Source organism: Sus scrofa, chromosome 7 (genome assembly GCF_000003025.6).
Source record: "Sus scrofa isolate TJ Tabasco breed Duroc chromosome 7, Sscrofa11.1, whole genome shotgun sequence".
NCBI lineage: Eukaryota > Metazoa > Chordata > Mammalia > Artiodactyla > Suidae > Sus > Sus scrofa.
This window is the reverse complement of record NC_010449.5, coordinates 17,690,338-17,709,594: the sequence shown is the minus strand read 5'-3', so window position 1 is coordinate 17,709,594 and position 19,257 is coordinate 17,690,338. Positions and strand designations below refer to the sequence as shown.

At 40.6% G+C, this 19,257-nt stretch overlaps 1 protein-coding gene and 1 long non-coding RNA gene across 2 annotated transcripts in view; both read right to left on the bottom strand.

The window, feature by feature from the left end:
* LOC106504342 overlaps positions 1-19,257 on the bottom strand; it is a 629,832-nt gene that overhangs the window by 549,006 nt on the left and 61,569 nt on the right. The gene's annotated exons all lie outside the window — the stretch shown is intronic.
* On the bottom strand, positions 11,831-18,722 carry HDGFL1 (HDGF like 1). Its single transcript, XM_021099787.1, is given in 2 exon segments — positions 11,831-13,600; positions 13,603-18,722. Coding segments are annotated over 2 exon segments (861 nt in total). The 5' UTR covers positions 13,961-18,722; the 3' UTR covers positions 11,831-13,097.

The window sequence follows — 19,257 nt, the reverse complement described above, 5'->3', positions numbered from 1 at the left end:
AGTGTTTTATATTTTCCATACTTTCATAGGGGGCTTTCCCAACCCTGTAAGCAAAGTCACGTTGCCCTAACAGAGGATAATTCTCTTCTCACTAGCATTCAGCTCCTGAGAATCTTGTCATTTTGGAGATTTCATAATCAAAAACCAGAAATGCTGACTCTCACGGAAAACTCTATTTCTGGGATTTGGGTAGTAAGTTATCCCAGTCACTAAATAAAGCTCCATGTGCCAGAAAAGAAATAGTTACATTAAACAAGTCTGCCAGATACTTTAAGTACAGAGGGGACACTGGGAGATTTGGGTTAAGGACCGGTGTTTCATCCCCCTGTTCTAAAAAGGAGGGGTTTTAAATAAGTCACTTACACCTCTATCCTTCATAAATTGCATGCTTCTTTCACACATGTTTAAAGAAACTTAACACCTTTTCAATCATACACTGTAAATAATATTGACCAGGAGGCAAGTATCAGACTGTGGATCAGTGCTTTAGAATTTGGTTTAAATCACTGCACTTTCTTCATTTTTCAAAGAACATTAACACTCATAATCCATCCTTAGATCTCACTAAATAGCCCTCTTCCCTATTAATGCAAAAATATTCAAATGTTAAGCTTTTAAAAATTTTTTCATGAAGTTATAAATGCTAATCTACAGCTTTCAGAAATTCTTTCTTATAAATTTCCAATGTAAATTTATAACTTGCTACCATGAGGGGGAAAAAAAAAAACAGCTTTGTACTATTATCATCTTAGAAAAGGGAGGTGGAAAGATTTTACCAGAAAGAAGCTAGGGCTCTGAAAAAAATTTTTTTGGAAAGTGTATCTAAATGCTTGCTGCTATGTGTGTGTAGAGAAATGTGTTCTTCTTGAGTGATAGGACATAATTTTATGTAAAAATACTTCTGTGCTTGGTTCCCCCAAATTTCTCATAAGTGTCTCTGGTGAGTTTACCTGGAAATGCTGATAGAATCCATCCCCTGATAAGACATGAGGCACAGCACAGAGCTAGTGCTGAGTTGCTCACCGGGGGGATTCATCAATGAGAATATACCTGGCCTAATATCACACTATCCAAACTATACAACACCTGATCATTTTGCTTGCTTCCCAAACTTCTCCTCAGATCTCCCTTTTCTACTTCTCTTTACAATAATTCTACTTTCATTCTCTTTAGCTTCAATTTTTGTTTATGATTACTGTTCATCATTCAAATAAGGCTTTATAAAAAAAAACAAAAAACAAACAAAGGTATACTGATGGGCCTGATAGTAGACCCTAATTAGGAAATTTATTAATGACCATTTCTGTGCATATTTACATTAAAATGCAATGTGGGTCTATTCTAACCAGATTTAAATGCCACATAAATTATGCTAGCATATCTAGATCAAGAAGGCTGAATAAAGTTTTATTTTTAGTAGAAAAGCTCATAAGATGTGTGTGTGTGTGTGTGTGTGTGTGTGTGTTATCCAAATGAAATGTAAACAATTCAGAAATGTTTCAATGGTTCTCCCCTGACTATTTTAATATAGAGCTCCAGAATTTATGGAATTAGGTTACTAATTGAGAAGATCACAAATTACCTTCTCATTCTAGTCAATGTGAGACATCCATTTATTTGCTATCCTACCCAATGTTTCCTGGTCACACAGCTAAAAGGATTTTTTCCACTAAAATAACATCCCTGTCTATTCTCAGCAAGTCAACATTCAAAGCGGAGTCCAATTGCTAATGACTATTAATACCTTTTGCAGTGACAATAAAATAACCCCTGAAATGAGGTCTTAGGTAAAGTGAAACTACTTTCCATACCTAGGTGCCACTTCTTCAGTAGCTAAGTAAAAACTGAAAAGAAGCCATAGAATCTTGCCTCCCTGAGGAGCGTTCCTTGGGTGTGCAAGATAAGGCAACTGTCTATTGTTCAATTTCTTTGGAAAAATATTAATTCTGTGAAATACCATAAGCAATGTCCTTGTATTCAATCATTTCTTGTGTAATTAATTCATTAGGCATTTATTCTGTGCCTGCTGAGCCCTGGTACATATATTAAATATTAGGAATTTATTTCCACTAATTACTACATCAATGTAGCTGAAATCTCAGAGATGGTGACCAACAGAGAAGAAGACCAGGAGATTCATCTAATATTTGATGCATTTTATCAGGCTTTAGGAGCACAACAGGGAACCAGGGTCTTTGGTAACTGACTGCATGTATAATGAGCCAGGCAGCAAGGTTAAAAAGGCAGCCACAGAGCTCCAATGAATTCAGCAAACTACATCTCACTAACACATTTGTTTTTTTGTTTTGTTTGTTTTGTTTTGTTTTGTTTTGTTTTTTATGTATGAATTCTGAGCTACCTTGAATCACTACTAGGCTCTTTCTAATTGCTAACAATGACAAGTCTGCCCTCTCAGTTGCAGCTGAATGCCCCAGGCATCTTTAGAGCAAAACCAAGCAATGATTGAAATACTAGGATTTAAACTCAAAACCAAAGCACGGTTGGAGGTTTTTTGCAAGGCTGCTTGAAATTCTGGTGTCTAGGGTTTGCAAGATCATAGAAGACACAGAAGGACAGGACAAGGTCAAATCTACATCTCATATACAAAGAACAAACTGGATTTCTTATCCGTCTTCCGTGCCTCACAGTCTAGGGGATGATACTGAATGAATAGCAGTGTCCTGTGTGCAAAGACCACACCAGTGACCTCAAGTGCTCTGCTATGAATAATGGCCATTATTAGAGGGACGTGGCAGCAGGGGCAATATACCACTGTCCTGGGAGCCAGGGAGGGAAAGTACAGGAAGAACAGCCCTGCAAATAGACGCTATGCTAATTATTTCGGCGACATAATTCTTGGAGGCATCTATTTACTTGAACAGCCAAAACAGCCTTTCAATTGTAGCATGAGGCACCTTGCCATTAACCATATGTGGCTCAGGGTTGGTCTGTTTGCTTTTCCAATTTGATAAATATGTGGCATCCATCCTGGTCCCACAAGATCAGAAAAAAATATATATATTAAATATGTAGCTCCTGTGAAGGAAGGTTCTCCTTGACTCTCTAATAACACACATGGCAATGCTGTCAGCATGAAGGTTTGGGGGCCACTGTCGTTGACCATTTTTTAATGTGTTTGTTATTATCTCTATTCAGCTTCGAGGTAATCCCTTTAACCAGTTCCCAGGGTGAGTACAATCAAAGGGCAGAGGACTAGTTCTCTTACATGGTGCAATAATTGTTTCTGGGAGTCAATACAGGTGAGGTTTTCTGGAAAAGATGAGAAGGGCAGAGGGGGAGACAAGAAAAAGTGGACTGTATTTTGTTTTTGGCTTTTTTGTTCTACACTTAGCACCTGGGATGTAAAAGATCATTTTCATTTCTCTCTCTTTTTAACCCATAGAGTCAGAAATATAACAGTCTACCTGCACTTAAGTTACATCTGCTTGGCATTCAAACACATATATCGACATGACTAAAATATAGTTAGACTGTCCATTTCTCATGACAGTCAAGAAATATGAGAAGGTGAATACTCAGCTACCTCATTAAACGATGTGGCCCAAAAGCCCTTTTGCACCTCACCAAGGAACCTTACTGCAGATTTTTTTCCAAGGCTTTGACATTCAGACCCAAAGGCAATGCCTGCTAACAGGTGAGCAGTTGTTACAGATGCCAATCAAGTGGAAACGGCAAAACGATTGGTTTTCTCTCTAGTGTGAAAGCAGGCTTTTAACTTTTCTTCAACCCATCTCTTTGCACATTCTGCACCATCATCCAACCCAGGTTTATATTGTTCATCTAAAAGATTGGCATTTCAAGTTAGGTTTTACAAAAATCCAGGATACTACAAGGCCTCTCCTTGGGAGACTGAATAGAAAATAGGACTCCAGAAACATATTTGATTTATACCTATTACATCAATTCCAGACTCTGTTCCTGTCATGATACAACAATTCAGATTCTGGACTACGAAAAAAAAATGGAGAAGGCTTTCAAAACTTAAAATGACTTAATACTAATATGAAAGTCAACATATCCGTATACAATCTTAGTAAAAATGTGACCTTGAGGGATATAGTAGAGATTTGTCTCTAGAATATGCCCCACCTGCACACTAATAAGAAATTCAGCCTATTCTTATACAATCCCCACCTGCACATGCCCTCCTCTCACTATGCACACTCCTGTGTGAACCACTCAGGAATATTAGCTAGTGAGGACTGAGGGAGGGAGCTGTCCTGGCAAATATGCCAGCCCTGAAAACCTTAGTCCATAGACATGCGTCACCACATGTGACTCGTGGGTACTCCATGAGGTTAGATTGGCATCTGACCCCTGCCATAACTGAATCTCACATGAAAGGGGCACAGAACTCTCAGGATACTGAGATGTGCTGCTAACATCCACCTGCATTTGATAACATCCATTAATTTAAATTAATTGATAAAATTGGATGATGCTCTGTGAAGCACTCTCCTAGGTACTGCAGAATATACAGAAAATGCCCCCACGGCTAAGCGTTTTCTATTTGGGGAGGAAAAAAAAAAAAGCACATAAAATGTTAAATGGCATGAAGATGAGAACTTGGGCTATACCACATTGCAAAAGATTCCACCTGGTTGTGTCTAATAAATGTTGAAAAAGTGCTATGGGGTGACAATTCTCATTTCAAATATTAAAGGATTTGTGTGTCTTCTCTGTCATGAGGTATGCCACTTGTAATTTATTTTAAACAATGAGTATCTGAGTTTGTGGATTATTTACATTTTGATCATTCTGTTGATCCAAGGTCATCCTTATAAGGATGCCACTCTATACACATTCTGCTGTGACAGATGGAGGGGCAGAGAAAGTTGAAAACCCCTGGTACACACGTATTCTTGGCAACCACACTCAGCGCCCTATTTAAGACTGCACAATTTTCCTTTAGCAGCCCTTCTTACTACCTTGCTTTTGCTTTTTCCAATGGCATTTATAACTTTCTAACATACCATATCATTTCCTTGTTTGTCTTATAATCTTAATTGCCTTTCTCTACCTGCTAACATGGAAGCACCAAGAAAGCAAGCGCTCTGTTTATAGTGTTTGGTGACATATCCCAAGCTCTGACACATAGTAAGCACTTGGTAAATGGGTGCTGTTTTATCTTTGTTGTTACTGAACACATCTAGGAATGTTCACTGCATGAAAGCCTCTGGGATCTTTTTCCATACATTAGAAAGACTGAGCATCATTAGTATGTATAGGCAATGGTGCTATGAACTCAGAGGAGGACAGAAATATTTTGTTCTGTTAAAATAGCCCAATTTGAAATGAACCATAGACTTCCTAAGAGTCTTACCATATACCAAGTTTAAATTCAACGTAATCAAAAATATATGCTCCTCAGTTATCACCCTCTCTTCGTGCTACGCTATTATTGCAGTCTGAAATTGTATTGATTCCTTTCTATTTGTCTGTTTTTCTCTCAGAACAGAAGCTTCATGAGGGGTAGAGCTGTGCTCGTGTGTCTTTTTGGCTGCTCTGTCACCGCTGCTCTCCACAGCCCCTGGGGCGACCAGCCGCACCCACTTATTTATAATAAGAATGCTTTTCCCTCCAGCATCCCCCTCTAACAAACCCCAAAATGTGAAGCAAAGTTGTTATTCCATTTCTGATGATTCATCAGATTGTAATTTTTTTTAAAAAAAGAAAAAAACAAGGACTCTCATACTATGGAACAGTGACACTTGTCTTTTTTCTATTTCTATTTTTGTTTTTAAAGGTCCGTTTGAGGTGTAGTCATGGGAGTATTGACTAATGAAGATCTGTGCTTTTGTCCCAGCCTCTGAGGGTAAAAAACAAGGACAAAAGAGAGAAGTTGATATTAAGCACAGGCTGACAGGCAGACACTGCCAAGGAGGCACCTGAAGAAGCTGCACCGCAGGCAGAAGGGACAACTGGCACGTTCTGAGCACCAAAAGTTTCACAAGCAGAAGGAGAAAAGCAGGCCTTGTTGACAAGTGACGAGCAGTGAGAATGTAGCTGAGCGGAACACGTTTTTTAATGAAGTGTTAAGTAGATCACTGAGAGAGGTGGATAATGACTGCCATGAAGAGTTGGCCAGGGTGTGAAGACAAAAAAAAAAAAAAAAAAAAAGCAAAAATTAAGTGACACTTGGTAAATCACCAGAGGACATGAAACCTGAGAGAGCTTCTGGAAAGAATGGACAATCCCTTGCAACACTCCAGTGCCTTTTAGTAATCGAACTGGGCAGCTCATTAAAATTATGTGTGAACAGATAGATGCTCTGGCCAAAAGGCAAGGGAGCCAAGACAGAACTAGAGCAATACAAGGACGACAGCCACAGATGAAAAAAATCAGGATTCCGAGGGATCGGAGGAGATGCATTGAAGAAAGAGCCGCTGGAGAAGAGTGAGTGGGTCCTAGGGAAATAACAGGAGCAATGAAACTGGCCACAGGAGGGTGAGTCATGCCTAAAGAGAGAAATACTTAAAACTGGATATGTTCGCATACAATAACTCAGCTAACAGGGAGGGAATTCAAAGGAGCGATTTAAAGAGCAATATCAGTAAACGGGAGGATCCGATGTCAGTTTCACTCTGAGTTTGGACAGAGTAAATACGGGATTATCACAACAAGGAAGTGGCTTGGCATCGGACAGAGGCCTCCAGTGTTTCCTAAATAAAGGGAAATTGGGCTCTAATCATTTCAAGTGGTAAGGTTGGTTCTCTGGACTACGTGGAAGGGAAGTGAATTTGCATGTACAGAAGGCTGATTTTGTGCTGGGGACTGTCTGACATTTTCACATACATGAACTGTTCTGCTTCACACACAACAAACCTGTCTCACGAATCTATAGTTGAGGGAAACTGAGGTTGCACAGTTCTTCAACAGAGTTCAACAGAGGAGCCAGAAATTAAATCTAAGTTTGTGTGGCTCCAAAGCCAGATGCCACCAAGCTGCTTCCTGTGTTAAAGGAAGCTGAAAACAGTCTCATTTTTTTTTTTTTTTTTCTGTACCTACAGCATGCAAAAGTTCCCAGACCAGGGATTAAACCCTAGCCACAGCAGTGACAATAACAGATTCTTAACTGCTAGTCCACCAGGGAACTGCAAGTACCAAATGATTAAAGAGAAAACTATAATTTAAGGAGCTGGATATTGTGTTTAATATGCTAGACACACTCAGATTCGGACAGCTTGGATTATTTGCTTTATCCTCCTTGGGCTTCAGTCTTGCTCAGGTTTATTATTTTATGAACCCAAGACCTACCTATACACAATAACAAAATAATCTTATTTAAAAATGGTATACCCCCATTTAAAAAGTCCTTAGGCTCCCCTTACTGTGTTTCATGGGGCATGACAAAATTCCCCAAACTTCCCTCTAAGGGCTGGGGTGAGGGGGAGGAGGGGGAAGCATAGGATTTAGTCATGTATTCCTTTGTTTCTGGATTAACAACCATGTATTGAGTGCCTGCTATGAAACAAGCATCTTGCTCGGTTCTTAGAATAAGCAAAATGTTCATTGTTTCTGTCTACAGAGAAGGTACAATCTATCAGTAGATACAAACCAGTAAAGGAATTTTACTGGTTTACTGAGCATGAGAGTGTAGAGTAGAAGGACAAGGAGTGAGGAAAACTGGGTCTCACTGCAACTCACTGACGTGATCCTTAATTCTGAAGTCACAATTTAGAGGAAGCTCATCAGGGAAGAAGGGACCAGAGCTGTTAGTTTCCTGGGCAGAAAGAAGAGCTTGTCCCCAAGTAATAAAAAAAACAAGAGAAGAAACAGCACTCACCAAATGACCCACAGTCCTCAGGCACTGACCATACACCAGCAGAGGAAGTAGGTGGAGTCTGTTATTCACTGGTGCCCATGCCAAAAACTAGGCCATGCTCTGACTAGGACTGCTCTCAATGTACATGTGCCCCAAGCTGTCTCTGGCCTTCTGGAGCCTTTTGCCATGGTCTTTTCTGTGTATTCTCTGGCATCCGAAAGACCATTTCAGTGAAGCTGAAGTTTACATATGAAATCAGACTGCAAATCAACTGATGTCAGTTATTCTAGAGAACCATTTGGGAGGTCTCTATTTTAGAGACCTCAAAGTCTAACACAGTCCGTTTTCCCACCAGGAGTGGGAAAGGTAAGTGTTTAAGCCACATAGCTGGTTTGTGAGAGAGGGGCCATATTGTGCAGTGAATGGATCCTGCTCCTTTAAATATTAAATTCTTAGTGATATCTACACCAAGTGCAGTGTCTACACCATAAGAGGCTGAAGGAAGGGCAGATTCAAGTTCTCCTTGGCATCCTCAGTCTTTATTGTCATAAATTTGAGGCCGAATAGTTAACACATGGCTTCTGTCTGAAGAAGGCAGCAACCAGAATATTCTCTTGCCTACCTGAAGTCTGAGGCATGATGCAAATGATGCCCCATTTCATTTGGTTGTGACTAAAATGTTGAGGAAACCTAGATAAAGCAAATAACATTGCTTTGGCAAAAAAAGAGTGATTTCTCTGGCTCTCAGAGAATTGTCAATGCTCTTTATGTCACCTAATTAATTTAGGAAGCTATTTACATGGACACAAAATCAACCCACTCTGTATGTGTCATTAGTCTATGGGCCAGTACCCACCACTGCCTTGTTTTCAGAGGCAAAATGCATTCAACCTCACCTACTTATTTCATTACCTATGACTTTTTTCTCCATCACCATGATTATAAGGAACATTTGATAACAGATTTTTCATCATTTAGAAAATAATTTATTATAGCATGTTGTGGGAATGGGGATGAAATATTAATCAAACATATTTTCTTTCACCTCTAGTCTAGTGGAAGGGCAAAAAATAAACAGGAAAGTTGAATATGATCAGTGTGAGCATAAACTGCTACAGGAGCACGCAGGGGTATTTCTGACCTTGGGGGTTGGCCAGCCTCAAAGACGGAGGCAGCTCTGTCTAAAAACAAGGAGCAGCATGTGTGCTTAGCATGTGTATCAGAAGCTTCTCTTTGACGAAGAGTGTTGACAATGAAGTGAAGAGAAGATGCCCAATGCAGCCTGAACATCTATTACACTTTCAGGAAACATACAGTGGACTGTGAACCACAAGGAGGAATCTGCACTGTGGAGGAGAATTTGCAGAGCAGGTGAGAGCTGACAGAAAGAAACATAATTTACAACCCTCAGGGGCATTTCAGTCCCTTGCCAAAGTGATGTAATCAGTGATGTTTGTGTGAAATATCAAATACATGGAAACCCTTACAGAGTCCAGAATGCTCAACGTGTCTGCAGATCACTGACAACGTGATGAACACATGTGCACAGGGAACGCTTAAACAGGATCTTCAGAACACGCATGAACACGTGTGAACACCCCAACAGCATCCGCAAAAGACCAGGGGGTGCTCTGTGTTCAGGAAAGTAACTCATTCTTGATGAGCAATTTTGCCACATGCTGTTCAGAAGAAAACCAAAAACAGCACTGGAATTACAAGGATTTTTAAAATCAAAGACATTTTTAGAAAACAGAATCTTTTCAGTCCACACAAAACACATCTAGGCCCCCAAAGCCACAGAGGGTCTATTGCTCAGAAGAGGGCTGAGAATATAGATTTTCCATGTTTCCCTTTCTTTATTAGGTTTCATTTGTGTTTGCTAACTCTACGAATCATTGTTCAGATGTGCTATTAGTCCGACTACCATTTTAACCACCACATTACAGTTATCCAGGAGGCAAATGTGTGTGACGTTCCTAATAAACACTGAATTTCTCTATCTTCAACATCTGAAACAAAAGAGGAAGACATAATACAAAGCAAAAGACTCAAATGGTAGTAATTTCATTTTCTATCTTTTGGTTATTGAATCATTTCAGGAGATGGGCCTCCATAAAAACCTTATCAAAATCAGAGTCTGCCTGTGGCTAATATACTGACCCATATTCTAACATCCTACAGTCACATACTCCTTGAAAAATACTGAATGTGCCATTGTCCTCATCATTACATCAAGTCATTTAATGACAAACCCATTTTTAGGTGTCCCAAATGTCTTTTTTTTTTTTTTTTACACACCCACTAGCAACTTTTGCTAATATATTCTCTGCTATACAAATGTCTAAATGTTCACTTCAAAACAGTAGCGGAGAATAAGTACTCCCATTTTATTCAATAGGAAGTTTTATACAATAGGAAACAATAAAATAAAGCACCTACAATTTAGAATGAGAAAGACCTGCTTTTGAGTTTTGGTTCATCTACTAGTTGTCTGACCTTGGGGAAATTACTTAACAACTCTGAACTTCGGCTCTCTTAGCTTTGAAATACAGATAATAGTAGATACCTAATTGGGTAGTTGTGTTAATACAGAATTTATGTGAATATACTGTACAGCCTGATTCACTTTAGATACTCAATATTAGCTATTCTCATGATTACTTGTTATTGATAGAAAAACATTTTTAACTTCTGATTTTATGGTTAGTGCTTTTCTGAATGTGTAATTCAGGGGACAAAGCTTAGGCTTGGACCAGCAAAATTGGTAATTGAATCCTGAGTGTTCTGTGAAGTGCAAGAAAAGCCACTTAACCTCTCTGAACCAGAGCTACTTCCAATGGGAAATGTGAATACGAATGCCTACCTTGCCAGATTATTACAATGACTGAATGAGGCCATTCTTCTCAGCACATGGTAAACATTCACTGAATAGTAACTCCTAGTATTTATATAGTAGCGATAATTGACAAACAGGGAATCATGTAATATATCTCCCCTGGAAGAAAATAATATTAATTTATACAGGAATGGGAGGTCCCCCTGTGGTTCAATGGGATTGGTGGCCTCTCTGCAGCATAGGGATGGAGGTTTGATTTCTAACCCGGCCCAGTAGGCCCTGTGTTGCTGCAGCTCTGGTGTAGGTTGCAACTGCAGCTTGGATCTGATCCCTAGCCTGAGAACTCCATATGCCTCGAGGAGGCCAAAAAAAAAAAAAAAAAAAAAAGAAATGTATAGTAGGATAGAAAAATAGGATTGTCTTCAGTTGCTATTCTTGTTGGTTAGCAGTGGGTTGGCATGTTCTATGAGAAGGGCTCCAGTATTTACTAGTCTCTACATGCATGCAGTATTAACCAATAAACTGATTATCATTAAGTAGATCTAAATATCCCCAAATAAGTGCATACAGCATTGAAAAGACAAAGTATTCTGCAATTATACGTATTTTAAGAACTGGACATATAAAGCAATCGCTGTGGTCTGGGTTTTGTTTCTGTTTTCCTATAAAAGGTGTTGGAGTAAAGAGAGTAGTGAGAAGATCTGGAAAAGCAGCAACAACAAAAGAAGGACCAATACTCTCTTATTTTCCTCCAAATCTGTCATTTGGCAAAGCATGTAGATTATTAGAAACTCAGTTACTGCCCTTGGTGTCACCAATGAAACTTTTTTTTTCCTTTTAAGGTCCCACCTGTGGCCTATGGAAGTTCTCAGGCTAGGGGTTGAATCAGAAGTGCAGCTGCAGGCCTATGCCAAAGCCACAGCAATGCCAGATCCTTAACCCACTGAGGGAGGCCAGGCATCAAACTCATGGACACTATGTCAGGTTCTTAACCTGCTGAGCCACAATGGCAAACATTTTAAGTTAACTTATTTCTATTCTTTCTATCAGTGACAGCAATGACCATAGATGGAGTGAAGGGTAGAGACCTTAAGGTAACAAAGGTTTATCAAGGGTGATTCTAAAAGATCCCCTTGACAAAGAACTGCTGTTAATACAGCATATATACTAAAAAAAAAAAAAAAAAAAAAAAAAAAAAAAAAGGAGCATTACATTTCAGGGCCAATTCTTTAGAAACCAAAAGAACAGACCTGATATTTGTTCAAAGTACTCAACAGGCTTTATTTCCCAGAATTCAGATCTAAACTTTCAAAGTTACAGTCAACAATTTGTCATCAGAGCCCAAAGGAGAAGAAGGGTGGGGTGAAAGAGACAAAAGACGAAGGAAGGCATAAAGAGACTATTAGGAAGAGGTGGAGAGGGGCCCCTCATTTCCCTCTGTCTACTCAGTGGGTGACATATCAGATCTGGCGACAATACTGAAGGCACCAGGTTGGAGGACGTGGATGAGAAATGACACTGCAAAGGAACACCAAAGCCTCAACTACAAAAAGAAAGTCATCAAAATCCAAAGAGAAAGGAAACTTCTTAGTTCGTTTCACAAACGGGGGAAGCGATGGAACAGCTAGGAGCAGAGTGGAGACATATCCATTTCTTTTATGCCTGTTTGATATGTAAGAATGTAGGGTGGACTTGAGGCTGTGGAAAGAGGGGAAGGGGTGGCCAGTGGTCTTCCCAGAATATCCCATATGGCCCTAAAGATCTAAATGGGTTCAGATGCTCCTTAACCTTCCAACCCAAGAAACTGGGCAAAGCTAATGATCTCACAAACTTGGAAGCACCCACCCAAATTATCTGATGAAAAACTACAATTCCCAGAACACCCTGGGTCAGCAAAAGGAAGGCCCTGCCCCATAAGACGACCCACTTTCTCAGCATCTAGGCCCTTGATAAGTAGGCCTAGGAGGAGAGGACTCCTATGCCCTCAGGAAGATGCCACTCTCCTGCCACCCACACCACCACAGTTTGAGAGCTACCCCTCTCAAAGGCCCCTAGAAGTCCCCTGCTCCTTACCCCCCACCCCTTCCACATCTACCACTGATTCCGACGCAGAGCTCCAGAACGAAAGGGAAGGGACAGAGGGATGCTGGGAGGTAGAAACGGCCAGCCCTTGCCTAGACAGAGCCTTGGGAAACAGTTCCAGGCAGGGAGGGAACACGGTGGCGGTCTTGTCTCATTCCAGGGAGCAGAGGCTCTGACTCAGACCCTAAGGGAGTAGGGGCACAGAGGTGAGGGCCTGGTGGCTTGTCCCATCCTGGTCAGTCCCCAAGAGCCAGGCTTGGAGAGGGAGAGTGGGTGGAGGAGAGCGGGTGGGGACAGTGGAGGCGGTCCCAGTTTGCAGGCCCAGACCAGTTTTCCTAGTAACAGCCAGACCACAGCGGGAAGGGGCGAGGGCTCTTCTTGAAACCTTGGTGACTACTGGCTCTCTGGGCGTCCGAAGCCTGCAGCCTCAGCCTCTCTCTCAGCAGCCTCTTCCTCCCACTCCCACTCCTCCTCCACCGGCGGCTCCCAAGTGGGTCCCCACTGGGTCACTGCGTGGTTGATCTCCGCCTCCGGGAGTGGTGGCCTCGCATCCTCCGCGGCCGCGGCCTCCTCCATCTCCTTCCCTGCTTCCGGATTGGCCTCCCTGGGACGTTTGGGGATGCCTTCTGGTGGGTCCCCCGCACTCCTCTTCAGCCGCTCCTTCTTCTGCAAGGCTGGTGGGTCCAGGCCCCGCCGCCCTTGCTTGGTTCCGCCGCTGCCATCGGTGAGGCTCTTCAGGTCCTCAAAGCCCTCGGTGGCCTCCGGCTCGAGCTCCTCAGTGCCACTCTTCTGCGCAAACTGGTAATCGGAAGCCTGGACGGTGGGGTTGTTCTCGATCTCCCACAGCCCCTCGCTGAAGCCCCTTCTCTTGTTGGGTTTGCCGAACTTCTCCTTGACTCCTCATATGGGAAGAGATGCTTGGGGCCCAGGAAGGCTGTCTCGTGGGTCCCGAAGAAAAACACTTGGTAGCGGTTGGCTTCGGCTGTTTGCTCGATCCTGGCCGGCCAGTGGGCATAGCCCTTTAACTTGGCGAACACCAGGTCCCCGTTCTTGTACTTGCGCCGACAGAACCGCGACATGGCTACGGACGCGGCCCCCGCGGCGGCCAGAAAAGTCAACTCTCGACGGCACGCGGGTACGGCGGCCGCTGAGCTCGGGCTGCGCGCGGCCCCGCCTCGAGGGGGCCCCTGAGCGCGCACCACAGGATGCAACGCCCAGGCGCCCTCAGAAGGTTCTAAGTGCGAAGACTGCATCATCCCCGAGACCCAAAGCCCATTTGGCCCCACCAGCGACACTGGGGTTTCTAGAAGGATAGCATGAAGAGCTTGGATATTCCGGATGTCAGTTGTGTGGGCTGCGGTCCTCTGCAGATCAATCTCTCCAGCACCCGGACCATTGCAGATGGAATCCCTGACTGTACTAGCCAGAATGGCCTAGAAAGGGAGAGATGGGGCAGTGTGGCAGGAAAACTCAGTGAAATAATTAGCTCATATTTCGGTGAAACCAGGAATAGGCTAGTGCAAACTTGCAGTATCCTTGGGCACCCTCATCTGCTTATTACAGAAAACGCCACTCTTGCCTCAGGAGACAGTGATGGGATGCCTGGGTCAGTGGGTTCACCCCTTTTTCTCATTTCCTTGAGAGCTGACCCTGGTGCCTGCAAGGGGATTGAAGAACAGAGTAGAGGCAAAGGGATAGAGTCAGCAACAATGATAGGATGCCCAGCGTGTACACCTTTTGGAAACCAGTATCCTAAAGAATAGAACTTTTTGGCGTTACAAGATGTACATCACAGCATCATGACCATGTCTAATTAGCCATGTCAAAATCTCCTACTTTATGTGGGATACTGGGCATGGCCTTTACCTCTTCAGCAATTCTTGCATATTTTAAAGGATAAGACTACGTGATGATAACACAACAAGGATGTCAAATACTCTCAGTACCTTCCTAAAAGAGGAGAAAGTTGGGCTCATGGTTCTTAAGAGTTGGGGAGAGGTCATTTATATTAAGTATCTTCTTAGTAAAGAGAACTTTATGGTGGCTACAGATTAAAAAGCATCATCTCAGCAGAAAGACTATTTTAAGAATAGTCTTTTCACCTCAATGGATATTTATGGGAGTTTCCATGTAACTACAATTGTTACACAATTGTCTACATCTTTTTTGAGTTCTGCTTGCTAGCTGTCTGCTGGTACTCTGAAACCTAGCCAAATTTGTCATAATAATACTTCTGGCTATTATAACAAAGACCTTTCAATATCAATCATGTATTTAACTACACAAGTTTGTTTGTTCGTTTGTTTGTTTTGTTTTTTTCCTAGTGTCACCAATAGTGACCAGTGGAGAATTGGAACCATTAACCCATTTCAATACAACTCATTTATTTCTGGTTTGCTGGGTTGGATAGGCCATTTTACCTCTGGGTGGTAGAGACCTGTTCTGGGCCAAATAAGTTATCTCCCAACAAGGCAAAACAAATATTATACACTTGGATACTTCTAAACAAGTTCAGCAAATTCTTTTAGTTTTTTTTTTTTTTTTTTTGTCAAGTCATTTTCTTAGAATGCTCATCTGCCCCCCAAATAGCTACAACTTTACCGATTAAGTAACATCAAAAATGCATGACCAGTAAAGGTACTTAGTTGTGCTCAGTCTGAAAGTCTGACCAAATACTCAAGTTGAGAGTGTTCTTAGGCAAAAGGATCATACAGGCATACGCCAAACCTCAACGACTGACGGGTAGTTGAATCACTGCAGGTAAACAGGTTAGGGATCAGAGGTGGAAACAAAAAGTAAGGAGATGGAAGCAAGAAGACCTAATAGCAAAGGATCTATATCTGTAAAGGGTTACATATATTCCTATAGGCAAAGGAGTGTCATTTTTGTACTTCTGCCCCTTGCCCACTAAAACACTGTTCAGTGCGAAGAGCTGGCACAAAAGATGCTGATCTTTGAGGACTTTAAAATATAATTTAAGAGCAAAAGCACCAGAGATTTCATTACAGAGAAATGCAAGCTAGTCTTCAAGTGCTAAATCCTGTGTTTTTACATAAATCCTGAAGGAATTCCAAGAGAAGTCAATGGGAGTGTGGTTGTTAGGACAAGGCTTTGGGGAGGAGTAGTAGGAGACAAAGAATTCTGCCCCCCTTCACTTGTTTACCAGCCTTGGAAGGCTGGGCATAGATTGAATCTTTCTGAGCTTCTGTTATATGATCTTGAGATGTTTAAAGTAATATTTAGAATTTCCCTCAGGACCGATACATATATACGTTATCAGTGAGATTATGGGTATGAAAGTCTGAACAATGGGTAAAAAGTTCTACGATATACTAACAAGTGTGATGCAGAATCATTATGGATGGGATCAGGTTATTATAAGTTTTAGGCTACATGAAGGAAAAAACGTATCAAAAGAGCAGTCATGAATAAGGACACCGAAGAATGAAAAAAACGTTCTCCAGCAGCAGAATTCCACATTCCACATTGAATTATGTATTACATATGGAATTACAAATCCAGCACTAATTCCTTATGAAAGTTCTTTTTACTTGGAAATATTTTTTAAAACAGTGCTCTTCAACTAAATTCATCTTCCCAAAACGGGAAGAATAAAAGGAAGGTTGGGCAAAAATTGAATTCATTTAAAGAGTGAGATAGTGTTTTCACAGATACCCCCTTCCTTTTATACCTGCCTGCTCCGTGATGCAATTAAATAGGACCTTGGCATCTTTTGCCCTTGAAAACAGCTTGTTCTTAAAGGTACTGTCTTTCTTTTTGCTTGAAGTCAGGCGAGTCAGTAAGGGGAGTTCATGGTAACTTGGCTAGGTTTAGATCTGGCTATAATATAAAGTAGTCATGAGCAACTGTAATTATTTATTTCCAGGAATGAGATCACCATGAGCTCAAATATTTCTAATAAAATCAAATGTACTAAGAGCATCTGTAAAAAGGACCTAATTTCAGCACCAGCAGCCAACCTATCAAAACACCTTAGATTCCAGAACATATAACACTTCACAGTTTCCTTTTCTGCAAAAGTAATGATAAGATTTAAAAGCTGCTTGGCAACAATTATGAAACATGGGCAATAAAACAATGTAATTGTACAAGAGGGAGAAGAGATATCTAATTGATGTTTTCTTGTTTAATTAGTTTTAAATTCAATTACTTTGGTGTAAACTATGATTTAAAATAAATGTTATTGTTTTCTATGTGCTTTTTTTATCTCCATTAAAAAATATTAGCTGCTTCTGGTTTTATACACCACAAGTATTTATACATGGCTGATATCTGGAGTCAAGGCTTTTCTTTTTAAAATGTTCTATGGGGTGTAATTGAATAGAAAATAACCCCCCTACTCCACCATGGGTAGAAACTGCCCCCACTGTCTTTTCCTTAGGAGTCACAGGAGGTGGTTTACCTCTATATTTTGTCACCTCTACATTTTATCAGTGTTCACTTAGCCTAACCTTTAAAGTATCAGAGATTTCTGAAATCGGAGGAATCTGCCAGGGGTGAGGATAAACTCAGTATCAGTGGAGATGTCCCACTGCTAAAGGATAATTTAAGAGATGTTCCCAAACAGCTGAGTCATTTTCAATTATATTTCATTATACTGATATTGAAGGGATAAAAGAATTGAAAGATTACTCTCTGGGGAAAATTTTAAATAAAATATGCTAAATAACCTGAGTTTTTTCCCATTTGAGACTTGCATGATAATATTTATTCAAGCCCTGCCATGTGAAAATATATGAGGTGTTTTCCCTATATTTAGTAAAGTTTAAACAAGTTACCAATGCTGGTGGGTCTTCAATAATTAGGGATTGGATGCACACAAAGTGACCTATTTATATAATAATATAGTTCGACGGCTATCTTTTGTGTGTTTCGAGTTTTCAAATTATAATTTAGCGACTTGGAAAATGCTTACAATATGAAGTGGAATGAAAACACAGGGCAAAATATGTGACATAGATAATTTATTAGCCTATGTGAAACCTAGTTCCTTAGCTCTAAAAGGTGGATGATTTTAGTTCCCATTTGAGAAGAAAGGCTGCTTGAAATAAACAGAACAATATGTGTCAAATATGTTACCTGGCATCTAGTAAGTGTTCAATTACTTTTAGCCATTACTATTAAAATAGTCAGTACCAGCTCTATTTTATCTTAAGTGCATTTTTTTTCAGTGCCTGATACATATTTTTCCTTGTTACTATCTATTGTTTTCTGTTTGTTTCTGCTTCTAAATTTAGCTTGACACCTTGCCAATGCTCCTTTCATTTTACTACAATCATATATTTTTTTTAAATTTTGGAGTATATTCCTCATATAATAAAAACACATTTTTTAAAGATCCAACACCCACAATGTCATATTTATAACCAAATATCAAACTCAGCTTTTCAATTTCAATTTCATACTTCTTGCAATTGCATTCAAATATCATATAAATGGTTAAAATGACCAAAGTTTTCAAAAACTCATTCTAAAGTTTTTGATAACTTCAGTCTTCACCTCACTTGTCTTTTACTTTTTGTCCCAATAGTTTCCTACCTTTCAATATGGTTACTAAAATATTAACCTTTGGGAATGGGTAGTTCATACCATTTCAATTTAAGGAAATCATCAACAATGTGCATGATAATGAAAAGGAAAATTTTAAACCGAGATGTCTGTGAACTAAAGATAATGGTATATAGTGGCAGACAATAATTTTTAGTTATCAAGTTTTTCCTGTTTCATTATGAAAATGTTAATTTGACATTTAATTTTAGTTTAGAGACATCTGTATTGAGCTGGTAGTTATCCTCCTCCCCACCCCATTTTACAGCTGCGCCCGCAGCATATGGAAGTTCCTGGGCTAGGAGTTGAATCAGAGCTGAAGCTGCAGGCTACACCACAGCCACAGCAATACTGCATCCGAACTGCATCTGCAACCTACACTGCAGCTTGTGGCAGGGCTGTATCCTTAATCCACTGAGTGAGGCCAGGATCCAACCCATATCCTCACAGAGACAACTGCTGAGCTACAATGGGAAGTCCATTAATTAACTTTTAGCCAAAGGATTATTGGAGGTGGATGGCTTTCTATTTATTTATTTATTTTTAGTTTTGGCCACCCCGCAACATATGGAGTTCCTGGTCTAGGGATCAGCTACAAGCCAAAGCTGGGACAATGCTGGGTCCTTAACCCACTGCTCTGTGCCAGGGATTGTACCTGCGTCTTAATTCCCAAGAGTCTGCCTTAACTCCTTGTGCCACAGTTGGAACTCCAGCTTTCTTTTTTTAAACATTACAAAAGAAATATCTGTCCTTCAGAAGAGATTAGGTTTTTCTGTACTAGGGAACATGTATATTATTTGTTGAATTAAATAAGTACACTAAGGAGTAGTTTAGTTTTGTTTTTTTTTTTTAATTCAAAAACATATATCATGGACTAGAAATCAAATAAAAGAAAAGCAGAGCGGTAGAAGTTTGGGATAACTTTCGTAAATGAGAATTTGAGCTTAGTGAAACTTCAACAAGCAATGCCTCTCTCGTTTTCAGA